The sequence below is a fragment of the Rhododendron vialii genome, chromosome 10a (genome assembly GCF_030253575.1).
Source record: "Rhododendron vialii isolate Sample 1 chromosome 10a, ASM3025357v1".
Taxonomy (NCBI): domain Eukaryota; kingdom Viridiplantae; phylum Streptophyta; class Magnoliopsida; order Ericales; family Ericaceae; genus Rhododendron; species Rhododendron vialii.
This window is the reverse complement of record NC_080566.1, coordinates 7343437-7359049: the sequence shown is the minus strand read 5'-3', so window position 1 is coordinate 7359049 and position 15613 is coordinate 7343437. Positions and strand designations below refer to the sequence as shown.

The 15613-nt window shown below is 37.2% G+C and overlaps 1 protein-coding gene across 1 annotated transcript; it reads right to left on the bottom strand.

The window, feature by feature from the left end:
- Positions 1-3204: 3204 nt before the first annotated feature.
- On the bottom strand, positions 3205-10309 carry LOC131304595 (glucan endo-1,3-beta-D-glucosidase 2-like). The gene is made up of 2 exons (XM_058331889.1): positions 9706-10309; positions 3205-4726 (listed from the first exon to the last, which is right to left on the bottom strand). The coding sequence occupies exons 1-2, from the start codon at positions 10292-10294 to the stop codon at positions 3243-3245; spliced, it is 2073 nt and encodes a 690-aa protein (XP_058187872.1). The 5' UTR covers positions 10295-10309; the 3' UTR covers positions 3205-3242.
- Positions 10310-15613: the final 5304 nt, after the last annotated feature.

Genomic DNA, 15613 nt, shown 5'->3' with positions numbered 1-15613 from the left:
TGGGTGGCAAAGGTGATGGGAGAATGGGGGGTGAGGTGGTGCAAGGGGAGCCCCCCCAGAACGCTGTTCAGCCGAGAAAACGGGGTCACATGGGTCTGTAGCCCCCTGACCAACACGCAATCTGTGTGAAAATGACAGGTGTTGACCATCGCGCGATGAAGTGAGACCATCGCGCGAGGGTCCAGCCAACCCCGCGAGGGTCAATGGTCAAAGCTTTGACTTTGACCACCACCTGGCAAATGAACCATCGCGCGAGGGTTCCAGTATGTCGCGCGACATTAAAACCCAAGGTTCAGGTTCTAATTTAAGGTTTTAAGGCTAAGGATGGGTTCCTCACATGCCAAACTCAAGCCATTCCAAGTTCTCGGGACTGTTTCGACCTGACTCATCATCGGGGAATCAAGAAACCGAAGAACAAAGTAAAACGATCGGGAAGTCAGATTGGGGTGTCTACAGGTTGGCAATGGGGCGGGTAGAGGGTGGATACCACTATCTCCGTCCCCAATCTCAGAATCCAAATCCATCCCCATCCCCACCCCGATCTCCACTGGGGAATTATTACCCTCCATCCCCTCCCCAAATGGGGAACGGGGATCCCCGTGGGGAATCGGGGATCCAAATGGAACCACAAGCAAAATCGATATTCTTAATCCGGTATCCCTCCTGCAGCAAGACACCAAGAACAAACAACACACGCAAAGCTCTTTAAAACTTCGTTTCTTAGTCTCTCAACACGACGCTATTTCATAAGTTTCCGACGTGAAAAATATTTATCAGACGTGAACAATATTTATCTGACTAGAACTATCGATTTGAGTTCTTTTTTCTACTAATCTTCTATCCGTGGTAAGTGAATTCAATTACTTCTATGTTTATTGACAGTGAGATTTAGTTTCTTTCTTTCTTTCTTTCTTCCTCACTTATGTATATATAGTACTCCTATATAATTTTTATTTATGTATATAACTTATTTATTTTATATGTATATATATATATATATATATATAGACACACAAACGGGGCGGGGCGGGGACAGACTCATACTCATCCCCTACCCATTCCCCATTTTTTTTTTAAAAATTATCCGCATCCCCTACTCGATCCCCGAAAAATTCCCAAATCCCCAATCCATTTGGGGCGGGGCGGGGCGGGGGGGCCGGAATTGTCATCCCTAATTTGGAGCCTATTTTTTTATTTTTTATTTTCAATTATTTAGACCTGCGTACAGATATGAGTACCATTAGTGCGCCCTTTAATTATTCTTTGGAAGAAAGCAAGTGATGATGAGAGAAAATGAAATGGGATTTGGTATAGGGGTGGGGAGCTATGATTTGCTGCTGGGATATTTACGTTAGTGATTAACTTATACAGAATAATTTTTTTGTTGTCTTTATTCAAATTTTTATTACATTTGTTAGTTTTACGTCAAATTTTTATGTAATATGGATGAGTAAGGACAAGAGGAATCGAAAAAGTAAAATTTTTTAACTTTTACACAAGTATTTTAAAAAATATCCAAAAAAAAAAAAGAGCTCAAAAACTTAAATTTTGGACATTTTCTTGATATTTCCCACAATACTTGTTTAAAAGTTATAATTTTTTATTTTTTCGATTCTTCTCGTCTTTACTCACTCATTACATAAAAATTTGGCGTAAAACTAATAAATACAAAAAAAAAAATTGAATAAGAACAAGACCAAAAAATAATTTATTTATTGCAATCTTCCTAGTCATGATAATTTTGTTTAACAATTTTGTTAATCAAGTAATCCCCAGGTCACCTAGACTTTTCCACACTTCAATAGAGATACCATCTTGTGCAAAGGCCTTACTCAGTTTCATCCTTTTCAAAGTTTTAAGCATTTCGAACTTTTGTATTCTCCGATAAATTCATATTCTATGCTCTCGCCAAGTACATACTCTTCCTAAGTGACAACATAGATATATTAGATCACAGTTTATGAGAAACTGACATTAAAAAGAAAGAATAGTTATGTCATTATTTTACAAAATGACATCATGAATATATTATATCACAATTTAGGAGAAACTGACATTAAAAAGAAAGAATAGTTATGTCACTATTTTAGAAAGTGACATCATAAATATATTATATCACAATTTTTTAGATGACTGACATTATTTATCTATTGCAATCTTTTTAATTACGGTTTTTTCAAAAACTAACATCTTTTTATTTTTTCAAGCGTCATCTTTTAAAAGTGTACTTTTTGGAGAACACAACTCCTTTTTGGAGAACACAACTCCTGATTATGCTCAATCGCAAAGTTACTCACGACCCATTTTCCTTCATCTCTTCTCAAACGCATCATTGCTTTACATCAAATCATGATCAAAGAGCAACTTTTGACATTCTTATGCTTCTTTTGATAACTAGTACGATGAAATCCTTCCCTAACACCAGCAAATTCTACTCCAGTTAACGACTTATGCTTACTATATAGATAGCCGAGTATGACTTATCCAAATGCTAAACCCCTTTCGTCTTGCATATGCTTTGTAAACCTCTTCCAAATTATTAAAGAACATACCTTCAGTACTAGGCTCTGCAGGATAATTGTACAAAGAGGATTATATTTATTTTGTCACAAATCCACATTGTTCGGATTGTGGATTGATTCTCCTTCAATAAAGGAGTCATCCTCCCCACAACATGCAGTCAGGTAAAACTGTATCAACATCTTCATTGGACATTGCAATATGTAATCTGCAATAAAACCTGAGAAAGAAAACATACCATTGTGTTTCTCTAAATTCATATGCACCTGTACTCATTTCATACCTCATACCAATCCTTTCGATGTAACCGAAAATACCTACCGAGTTAAAAAAAAAAAAAAGAAGGAAAAACCAAACAAAATAAAACCACAGTATCAGATCTCTTAAAGAATCTGTTTTGGAAGCTGAAATGCAGAAATACAATAGCGAGTAACATGTTCAGAAGAAACGCAAGATGATATCATTTTTAGGCATTGTAAACAATATATATGCTGTTCAAAAAAAAAATATATGTAAACAATATATACAAGGTCGAGTTCAAACAAATACAAGGTGTATAAAACGAGCTGAGGAAAGTAATCATAAACAATATAATTATTCTCAGACGGAATGGTTGAGGCCTTGGAAACATTTAGCATCAAACACAAATCCTCTTATTCAAGCATCATCATACACAAATCCTCTTATTCAAGGCCACCCTCAGTACTCAAGAACTTACCATTTCAATGACAGTAGTGACCAAACCAGTAGAACTTCTCCCCCCTCACACCCCTCTCCTCTTCATCACCACCTCTACTGTGAATCCACCACAAAAGATTCGTAAGCGAATTCCCGTCGTCAAAACCATTCAAGTTCCTAATATTACCCAAAGAACCCTCTTTATCATAAACCCCTTGTAATGCATACAAAAACCCCTTCCACCCTTCTCCAACTCCCTCTCTTGCCAGGGCCGGCAACGTCCACGCCACCAGCTCTCTCGCAAAACTGATTTCAGAAAACAAAACCTCAGAAATAGGCAACAACGGCAGCAGATGAATCCCCAGCCTGCATTCCTTCAACTCAGGCGGAGCAAACCACAGTCTAGTTTCCCTCTTGTTAGCCCATAAAATCCCCACCAACCTATTCTCTCTTGTAAAATCTTGTGGATACAAAGTATCTCTTTCTCTCACGTGACACCACATTTGAGCCGAATGAATTTCCATTGCTGAGAGTGTGGATCCGATGGCAACAAGTTGGATGTCCCCATAAGCAAACCCCATCAAAGCTGCCGAATAGTAAGCATTCACAGCTTGACTTGTGCTCTCTTGATTTCTCCCATCTGCGAATACAGTTAACCCTGCAGCCCATGAATGTAATTTCCACAAATCAAAACACCTCAACCGGGGATACGATGAATTCCCACGCCTACCCAAGTTCATGAAATCTGCCATAAGTGAATAAGCTTGAGGCCTGTACTTTCTCCCCCAAGCCGGATCAATCTTTGCTAGCACTGCAATTCCGTAAAGAAAATTGCCCAAATGGTAATGGTGATCGTTGTAGAGACCAAACCCGAAATCAGCACCAGAATCCGTAGACCCTAGTTTAGTCACAATCCCACCCCACTTGGCATCATACAAGAAGCCGTTCGGCCCAAAAGTTCCTTCTAACCATGGCTCAATTGTATCCTTTAAGTACTTCTGGATACTTGGCATTACATCAACATAAGACAACTCTTCAGCAATTAAACCTAACCTTGCTGCTCTTGCAACCAGTTTTCCATAAAAATAAGAAGACGAATTTGTCGATATTGAGGCTGCATCTAAAGCCCCAACATCTGTGACAAGTGCATCAATAATTTCAGGATATGATTCTTCTTTGACACCTCCAATAGAATACCAAGTAACAGAAAAAGGATCAGATTTCAATAGCCATGAATCTCCAACAACACCCACGAGCTCACCATCAATGCCTTTGTACTTGAAATTGTCCAAAACAGTAATTCCGCGTGAGTTACCAGCAAGAAGCTGGAGATGGAGAGGGTGGGCAAGCATGAGCAAGTCTACGCCCCCTTTCTTATACCACTTGTACTCCAAACAAAATGGCATACCGAAAACAGCTTCACCGGATACCGGATAACAAGAACTGAATTGATCTAGGATTGCTTCAGAGTTAGGATCAGAATCTGGTAAAATTGCAATCCGCATAATCCGGGTAGACCCACCGTGACCTGTGGTTAGGAAAAATACGTCATGAGACTCGTGACTCGAATTAATGTGTCAAAGAAAGAAGCCATTTCAAGTTACTGTCCATCATAAATCAAATGAAAGTTTTAAGGGCTGGATTTATTCGTTCAAAAAGTAACATGTGCAGAATAACACATACTTCTAAGCCAAGCTACGTGATAATTCACCATGCAATATGAATGAAGGCCGCTAGTTATCACAAATATATGATTTTGAAATTGACTTGCACGCAGCATGGCCAATTGTCAAAATAACAACGAAATAGGTAACGTGTGCTGAATGAAACTGAATCACATGTGTTAGTCTGATCTGCCTGAGGTCTTCTCGTGTCTGCTCCATTGAGAGTTACAATAGATTTCCCGCTCCACCAAGAGTCTCCGTGCAAGCCCCTGACCACCGATGCTTTCAGGAGAGTCCGCCCATAATTTGTCAGCCATCAGCTCTGACACCACTTGCTAGAGTCTGATCTGCCTGAGGTGTTCTCGTGTGCGCGTAGGCTAAGTGGTGAGCCTTCCAATTCTATATATAACCTTTCACACATGTTCCTAACAAATATAAATTGTTGTGCTTGGCCTAGAATATCTCATTTCGGGTCTTTGATTTTTTTTAGGTCCTTATTCTTTGGGGTTCTTTGTATTGTCCGTTCGTCAGGTTTTGTTTTGTTTTTGAGATTTTTTTTAGTCCAGTGGTTTGTGCTTGGCTGAGTGTTCGGGGGTATGCCCCTTAGATCTTGTTGTATTTCTGTTCAAAAAAATCTTTAAAAAAAAGTGCAAAAAAACCAACAAATCATTGTAGCAAATCGGTCAAACAACAAGCAGGCCAATAATAAGAAGAATCGTAAACATTACTAATTATTGACAATATTATGTAACACAGGAAAACAGGGAAATAGTAGGCATGGGGTGCTTGCGATGGATGTGGAAATAGATTTTTGATCATAGCTTCAGGTTTTGAATTCTATAGAACCGGATAAATTTGTCAGTGTTCCAAAAGCCAGCCGACTAGTCCTCCCGCCTAGATGCTAGGAGGTGGTCCAATGCCTACATTAGGCTGCCGATCGACTAGCCGGCACCTAATTCCTATACTGCATGCTTGGGTGCTTAGGCGGCCGACTAGTTGACACCTAGGTGCTAGGTGGCCCTTTTCAGCTGAGCAACGTTTGAAACATTGAAATTTGTTGACTTTAACTACTAAACAACAGAAGCTAATAGTTCCGAAGGCAAAACCAAACCCAGATCCTCAAATCAAATCAGACTAAGATCATTTTTCAGTTAGAATCCAAAAATTCTAGGTACACTGCATGGAAATGTGGTGACCATCCACCACAAGCCTATTGAGGCTCACTCCGGGCTCCAAAAAATATTCATAAATTTTAAAATAACATTTTATGGAGCCCTGTAAAAAAATAGCTCTAATGGATTTAAAAAATATATCTATCGATATCCGTTAGAGCTGATTTTTTACAAGACCTCATAGAATATTATTTTAAAATTTATGAATAATTTTTTGTATTTTTGTGAGACCCGAAGTGGGCTTCAATAGGCGTGCGGTGGATAGTCACCGCATGTCCATGCGGTGGTCGTTGTGCTTCAGGAGGATTAGTGAGAAGAGCTCGCGTGATGACAATTGTCCACCACCTTTTCTTTTTGTCAATTAATAGAAGAGATTATGTTTTACATCAAATATGAATTACAAAGTACAAGCCCGAGACACTACATCGATTGTAAGAGTTCACGAGATAACCAGATTTTGATGGTTCAAACCATTCAATGTGTTTAAAACGTGATTTTAAGGGTACCTGCGAGAAATCGACAAAAAAAAAGATACCGAGAATGACTTAATCTGAGCAGTTTTTCATAAATGCTTACAAAAATTGTTTTATGAAAAACTGCACAGATCAAAGCCTTCTCGATATTTTTTGAGCTGATTTCTTATGGGTACTCTCAAAAACACATTTTAAACACATTGAACGGTTAGAATCATCAAAATTTGATCGGAAATTATGAGGTGTTTTTTTTATATATCTTCGGAATCGCCCCGGTTAAGCAATATTATATAATTTCTTGACAGACAATAACTTACACGGTGATTCGAAAAGATATTTCCTTAATTAACTCATTTAGTTTTGGAAACTTTTTGAGAATATCATTCTTTACCAAGTTGATCAACATTGGTAATATTTTAATTTCATTGCTTTTTTTCTACGTGAACACTCATGCTCGCTAGACCTCCGGCCATAGCTGATACTTTTTGGTCTTCGTATTCATGTAGTGAGCTGATGTCTCTGTTATTGAGTTTATCAATATATATCTATTTTCCGAATAAAATAAAATAAAATCATAAGGTACCATTTGTCCTTTGATCGTTTCAAAGAAGAAGAATGATCTACCAGAATTCGGCAGACGTTATTTCGGTGAAAATGTTGTCAATGTTTTTCAATTTTCGAATGCGAAATGCTTTGTTTCCTTCTCAATCTTTTTCTTTTTTTGTTTGCTTCCTCTCTCAAAAAATGCTTCAGAAAGTGATGAACGCACGAAAGTGACGTTCTTATTGACATTGTGCCAAAAAAAAAAAAAAGAGTTCATTTTTCATCCGTTTTAAAAAATGGAACAGGGCTCCTCAAGCATTTGGGGACGGCAAATCTGATTCAGTCACATTTGTGATTTACAAAAACACTTCTTCTTTGACTATATAGGGTGGGTTTGGATAAATTAGATTAGTACGATTTTTTTTTTGTTGTCTTTATTCGAATTTTTTTCGCATTTATTAGTTTTATGTCAAATTTTTGTTACTTATTGATTCATCTCGGCGAGAGAAATCGAAAAAATATAATTTTTTTTATTATCAAAACTCATAAATTTTTCCAAAAAGACAAAATGAGTCAAAAAGTGATTCCAACAGGCTTTGTAAAATATGGATGTTTTGTTATTTGATTTGGAGTTATTTTTTTGTGATTGTAGGTATTTTTCTCATAATGTATTTCCTGACAGATATTACTTTTGATTTGGTGTTGAAGTATGTTTTAGTTTTATATCTTCCATTGTTTTTTTTTTTTATACAATTTATGTTCTCTCATACTAGCATAGAGTTTGTGCTATGCACATGCAATTCAAAAATAAAAAACCACTCAAAGCAAAATACATGAGCATATTTGAAAACATAATAAGCAAATAAAAAAGCATAATGAACCATTAATTAATACCCGGTTACATCAATTTAATAACCCCAACTGGTAATTAAAATCCCACTAATCCACACTATATAAAAATCAGGAATATTCTAAAAATGACCCAGAGACCCAGAGATTAAAATGAATTTATTCGAAACTATATTGATTTCTCGTGAATAGGCTATCATAAAAAACATGATAAGAAAAAACAAAAACTTAATGAACTGTTACTAATGTATGGAAAAAAAAAATATAGTTCATAGGCCATTACCATCTAGAGGTGTATTATTTAAGTTTGGCACACCAATTACTTCTTGCACATTTGAATGCAGATTGACATTTTCCCGCAGAGTTGGCATGACAATCTTTTCACCTATTAAAAAAGAAACAATCATGAAACAGAACCAATATACATAAATATCCATCATGCGAATTTTTTTCCCCTATTGCATGCATTCATCGATTACCCCCAACTTTTTATAATTAAACACACAATAATGGTCATCAATTTTGGGACGGAAAGAGTATTTTTTCAAAAGAATTAAAAAAGATGAGATTAATAATGGTATAAAAGAGATACATTGGTAATATAGGTTTGCTATGGAACGCGGTGCTCAAAAGGTGGTATCTTGAAATCGCGCAAATTGGTCGTCTATCTCACAATCATTGTTACTATCAAATGCAAGAAGAATCCGCATACATGGATTTGCGCCTCCGTCAAATGTTAGTTTTCTTGCCCTCTCTAAAAAAATTAGTCAAATTATTTGGTTTAGTTGGAAATATTGTTTAAAATTTTCAACTACGTGCAGGCCCAATATTTTCGTATCCTTGGATTCATTCAGCACATAGAGATATTGAAAATCTTGTGATTGATTTGTGCAACCTTACTATCGAAGAGTGAAATATTTTAAAGGTCATGCAATCTGTGAACAATGCAAGTGTGATTTTGTTTGAAAAAGTATGATGTGAAGATGGTGATAAAAAACTCCACTGGTTCAATAAAACTCACACTCAAAGATTCTCGGGCAGAGTTTGTCTTTCGCTGTCTACCTAATGATATCAAATGCGCAACTACTTTAACGCCAAATTAATTTGTTAAAAAAATTTTTAGCACTAGCCTTATCATTGATCATTCTTATAGGATAATGGATTGGAAGTGATTCAAAATTATATAGCATCCTACAAAGAGCGAGCCTATACATTCGTACTTTCAGTACTGAAAAATCCACATGAAGTACGTAAATTCTGCTCCTTCTGTGTCATTTGTGCTTCCATGCACGTGGATTGGTCTGAAGAGTGTATGTATGTACAAGATAACAATAGTTTTATATATATTGATCTAAAATTGTTTTTAACAATGACAATAAATATAGGCTTACATTTTTTTTTATTAAATATAGGCTTACATTGATGTACGTGTTCTCCTTATTTATGTAGGATGCTTACACAAAGTGCAAGACAGCGGAGAGCATAGCAACATGCCTACTTAGTTTTTTGAAGTTGCCGTCTAATTGTAGCGTTCGACGTTTTTAGTTAAATTGAACAAATATGCTCACGTATTTTAAATTATTTGTTTTCGAATTGCTAAATAAATTTGTGAACGAACGGAGCATGTGGTTTTTTATTTGTTCGGCTACTCCGTGCATAGCACGGGCTCTATGCTAGTTTGTAATGTCCAAAGTCAATGAATAAATGGAAGAGGTGAAAATGAAATCATTAAACTACACACAGGCCCTCAGGCTAAGCCAAAAAAAATTAGAACAACCAATGAATGAACCAAAAGCCATGACTCACCTGAAGTTATGGAAGGAATGTCATTGCTCATGGCGCTAAACGGCGTATCAGTATACATAACCCATTTCTGATTATTATCGAGAATAATGGTGTACTTAGTGTGAGAGCTATTAGAATAGAACTGAATAACGCCATGGAAGGTGGAGAAGTTTATGGAAACGTTGGTGGGGGCGACACAAGTCAAGTAAGGGCTGCCCCTAACGAGAAAAAACCTGAGACCAGCAGAAGGCAGGTCAAGGGTCAAGCCCAGATCGCTGAAGGAAGAGACCACGTGGGTGGAGCTAGGGTTTGTGTTGTTCGCGGAAGAGATGGTGAGGTCAGCTTTGAAGACCTGGTAGGTTGAGTCGGGGGAGGAGAGCTGAGACGGGTAGGAGAGAGAGATGGAGGAGAGAGAGGAGTTGATGAGGTAGGGGTGGATGTACTCCGGCTTGTCGCCGTCATCGAGGACGAAGTTTTGGAAGAAGGAGTTGGTGGGGAGAGGGGATGCGAGGAGGTTGGGGGAGAAGAAACGGGCCGGGTCGGGGAGGACGGTGGATTCGGTTTGGGGGAAGCGAAACGGGCGGGTTTGGGTTTCCGTAGGCGGTGACATGGTTTGTGATGAATGTGGAAATTAAGTACAGGTTTGGGGTTGTGAGTGGAGGGGGAGGTGAATGAGGTGGTTGGGATTTGGGAGGCCATGGTGGGAGTTGTCTGGATTTTATAGGCAACATTCAGGAGAGAGAGAGAGAGAGAGAGAGAGAGAGAGAGGATTAAGGAGGTTGAATTGGAAGTGAAGTTGCGGGATTTGGTTAAGGATGGAGATCGCCACGGATGGGGATTAAGGTTCAACATTCTGCTTTTTCCGTTGAAGGCAGAATCTAATTGGCGCCATGGATCGCTGTTTATGTGGGTCCCCAAAACCAACTTCTTTCATGAGTAGTACAGTGGTGGAAATTAAGGCAAATCACTGACGATGACAGTATCCCCCAGTACTTTTGGGTTACTTAACACTTTTTCACCTTTTAGTTTTCTGAGGAAGATGCTACAGAAACAGACAACAAGCACATACTGTGCGTACTGGCTACATGCGGGGCCTATTTCGGGCTCCGATCGGATTATCTGAACCGTTCAATAATTTTAAAATAAAAAATTGAGTGGGCTTGTGAAAAATCAGCTCGATCTGATACATTTAGGTACTCGATCCAATCTTCTCATTTTTCATCCAAGCTTTCTATTTTTTTCCAATTTTTAAAAAATGAGAAGATTGGATCAAGTACATACACATATCGGGTAGAACTGATTTTCTATGGACCCAATCGGTTTTTTATTTTAAAAATATTAAACGGTTCGAATCATTCGTACGGGGTTTGAAGTTGACTCACATGGCCATCGGCGGCCATGGTTGGTTTCTGTAGGATTAGCGGTTTTCTAAGTCGTAATAAGGGGTGTTTGGGAGCACTTTTTTATTTTTAATTTTCAATTTTTTAGCCTTGCGTACCATATGTGTACCATTAGTGCGCCCTTAATTAGATTATTCTTTGGAAGAAAGCAAGTGCTGATGAGAGAAAACGAAGTGGGATTTGGCATAGGGGTGGGGAGCTCTGCTTTGCTGGGATGTTTACGCTGGTGATTAATTTATGTAGAATAATTTTTTAATTTTATCTTTATTCAAATTTTTTAACTTTTACACAAGTATTTTGAAAAATATCCAAAAAAAAAGCTCAAAAAGTCAAATTTTGGACATTTTCTTGATATTTCTCTCAATACTTGTTTAAAAGTCATAATTTTTTACTTTTTCGATTTCTCTCGTCCTTACTCATATCACATAAAAATTTGACGTAATACTAACAAACGCAAAAAAAAAAAATTGAATAAGAACAGACGAAAAAATTGTAGTGCATAAGTTAATCACTAGCATGAGGTCTAGTTGGATACGCGAGAGAGAGAGAGAGAAAGGGATTTGTTAAAAGCCGAAGGAAAGACAAAAGGCTAAAATTCTATTTTGACCCTCTTACCATTTCGGCTTGTGAAAGACAAGATTCTGGATGGAAACACATCTTGGTCATAGGTAAAGTAAAAAGGTAAAATCAGGGAACATGGGACTTCATCTCGCTATGTAGCGCCTATTCGAATCAGAGGGTATTCGATTCAGTTTTACGCATATTTCAACTAATATCGATTCAGTTTTGCGCACACCTTAACTATTTGGTTCCGAGCTCCTCATTGACGAAGGTATAAGTATTCATCTCCAGTTCCCATTATCGTCGATCACCATCACCACTGCCAAACCCACCCTTGCCCTATATTGCAACCCTTGCGCCACCTCCCCAAACCATGGATACATTATTTGAATTGGGAATGGCTTGGATTTCATGACGTGGAGGAGGTATGTGATGAGGGTTTAATCACCAGTCGTGTTAAGAGAGAGGCAATGGTGAATCTGGACCTTGGAGTACAGTTCTAAAGAAAAATATAATATGATTTGTTGCTTTGAAAATGACATTTTGAAGCTAAAAAGTGGATATTTCTTAAAATATTTAGGTAAAAGTAAAAAAATATATATATATTTTCCAATTCCTCTCTTCGAGAAGAATCAATATAACTCACAAAAGTTTGGCGCAAAACTAACAAATGCAAAAAAAATTCAAATAAGAACAAAATTTTCAAATTTAAATTAAGGTCAAAAAACGCAGCCTAATTTCAATCTTTTTCCTTTTTCATTGAGGCCAAATTGATTATAAACCTCCAGGGATTGATCTTAACGCGTAGAAAACTTATCATGGAAAGGATCCAATTTGGTGGTGGTGGGTGTGCAACTGTGCTATACACATAGATAATAGACGACAGATCACGCACAGATTTTGTGTGGGGTACACTACGGGTCCCACAAAAATTATCCGAGCCGTTCATTAAATGTAAAAACATTTGTTCAAGGCCTCCCGTAAAAAATCAACTCAATTCGATACCTAAAGGTGCTTGATCCAATCATCTAACTTTTTATTAAGATTTCAAAATAATGAAAAATTAGATGATTGGATCAAGTATCTATAGGTATCGGATTGAGCTGATTTTCTGCGAGGGAGTTTGGAAAAATATTTTTAATTTAATGAACGGCTTGAATCGTTTTTGTGGGATCCGTAGTGGATCCCATACAAAATATGTGTGCAATCTGTCCCTTGTTTGTCTGTGCCAACAGACTTTGAGAAAATAAGTGGCGGAAATAGAATTACCCCTAATTATTGGAGTAGATTAACATAACATAGTTTAGAGAAAATTTCTCTTAAATCCCTTCGACTTTAAGAAAAAATTCAATTTGGTCCTTCACCTTTTAATTTGGACAAACAAATACTTCTATTTTCGAATTGGTTCCAATGTCAACCTTTAGTTGGATGGTGTTAGTATTTTGGACGGCAAATGGTCATGTGCAAAGGACGTGATTATTTGGAGGGGTATAATTGCCCATTCCCCTCCTCCTTCTTCCCTCCCTTCATCTAGACACTCTCCACCCCGCCCCCACTGTATTACCCCTCTCAATAAAAGCACAAACCCAAATGGCCAAAACCCTAAATTAGCCTCTTATTATCGCCAAACCCACCTCACTTTCCCAGTTACCACCAATTTTCCCTTCCAATAAAGATTCTTTTTTTCAAGAAAATACAACCCAATGGAGGAAAATGAGGCCTTGCCCGACCACCTCTGATGCAAGAGAATCTGATGTAGGACAAAAATGGAGAGTTTTTGTATTTTATTTTCTTTGTTTTAAAATAAGATTTTGGTTAGGAATATTTCCGTTTAGGTTAGAATTATTAACTTTCCGTATTCGGTTTAATTTTGATTTTTGCCTTTATTAGAATTCTTGGTCTACAAGAATTAAGATTTTATTTTAATTAATTAGGAAATATGTTTTATTTAATGCCGTTTGTTTTGGCATGATTTATTATTTCTTTTACAGTAGGATTTCTAAGGTTATGGTCTTATAAAAAGGGCTGTAACCTATTCAATTATTCAACTTTTAAACTTTTATCAATAATATTGCAGAGATTCTCTCTCTTTTTCTTGTGCGCAAGAATTGCTCGTTGCGACGAGTTGTTTATCTCGTTTGGACTAGTACGCTAACTAGTCTCTCGTGAATTCCGCCGCGTCAAGTGGTATCAAAGCAAGGCTTTACCTAGTTCGATGGCACCAAACAAAGTTGAAGACACACCCATTGACGTTCGTCGTGGTGAAGTATTTAACAAGACTCGCACCAAGGGATTTGCCCATGGTCAATCTGTTAAACGCAAAGTTGATAGGAACCGCGTTGAGGGATTTGCCCGCAACCAACCTATTAATCAAAACGCCTCCAGAAGATATTCTTATTATCAACTTGATAGTGATGATGAATCTGAAGACGAGTTATTTGAGGATTATTATGGATATCAGTCGAATAAGCGACACTCAAGGTTTGAAGGGTTTATCACATAGATGACGACTTTTCAACTTTTCAGGTACAACCAATAATTCCTAGTTTTAATGGGTATTGCCATCCTGAGAATTTAATTTATTGGTTTCGTAAAGTTGATAAGTTTCTTGAGTATATGGAAATTCCGGAAGAAAAGGAAGTTAGATACGTGACTTGTAAATTACAAGGCTATGCTTCTAGATGGTGGAAGCAATTGCAATATAATCGGGAGCGCCAGTATAAACAACCAGTCAAGACATGGCTCAGGATGAGACGATTGATGAGTGATAGATTTCTTCAATCGCATCATGGTCAGATGTTATATGAAGAGTATCGAAGAAATCTTAAGTCCAAGAGATTGTCCCGAGATAATCTTGGGTTGTCTTATTCTTTTTCAAGTAATAAAAATTATACCGTTGCGGCTACTGAAAACTCGAAGGACACATCACTGAGACTGTTGGGTTCGGGTCACTCAAAGCGTCAACAAACCGATAAAAATCTTTCAACCTCAGATTCCTCACGTTCCAGCTATTATGATGGATATGAAATCGCAGAAGAGGAAGGAGATCGAGTTGAATTAGAGGAGGTGATATTTGTTGAGCCCAACATCGAAGAAACAGTGGAGGTCGATGTTGAATGCAATCATTATGGGTACAATAAAACTGATGATAAAAAGAAAGTTGACCTTTATATTAGCAAAAAAGAGGAATGCAAGATTGAAGTTCATGATCAAGATGAAATTGGCATCAATACTTGTGTGCAAGAGAATATTGAAATTATTTCAGATGAGGCTGCGGAGGACCAAAATAATATTGCATTGGAGGCTTGTGCGTTTGGGCTTGATGAATCACCTGCAATAGAGTTGACTACAACACTACAAGAAAATATGGTTGTTGCTGAAATTCGATTTTCTAACAAAGGAGTGCCAACCAATTCTATAATAAATCAAAGTCTAGAGAATCAGCAACTTCAGCATAAGGTTCTAGTTGATTTTCTTGGAGTGCAGCAATTTGATTGGGTTCTCAACATTCATCTAGTGAATTTTGTCAACAAGTTAAAGCATGCTGAGAAACAATCTTTGCAAATACACTTTTTCTTGAAGTTTTATTTCAAGTTAAGGAAGGAGTTGAAGTATTCTAAGTATCTGTTTCTTTGGTATGGAAGATGGCAGATTCCTAACGAGAACTCGAGGTCGAGTTCTTTTGAAGAAAAGGAGACTGATGTAGGACAAAAATGGAGAGTTTTTGTATTTTATTTTCTTTGTTTTAAAATAAGATTTTGGTTAGGAATATTTCCGTTTAGGTTAGAATTATTAACTTTCCGTATTCGGTTTAATTTTGATTTTTGCCTTTATTAGAATTCTTGGTCTACAAGAATTAAGATTTTATTTTAATTAATTAGGAAATATGTTTTATTTAATGCCGTTTGTTTTGGCATGATTTATTATTTCTTTTACAGTAGGATTTCTAAGGTTAGGATCTTATAAAA

Excerpts from the sequence above, each read along its gene's own strand:
- LOC131304595 (XM_058331889.1), bottom strand. The coding sequence starts at position 10,294 with ATGTCACCGCCTACGGAAACCCAAACCCGCCCGTTTCGCTTCCCCCAA. Across the intron at positions 4,727-9,705 it reads CATTCCTTCCATAACTTCAG|GTCACGGTGGGTCTACCCGG; the intron begins GTGAGTCATGGC and ends TCCTAACCACAG.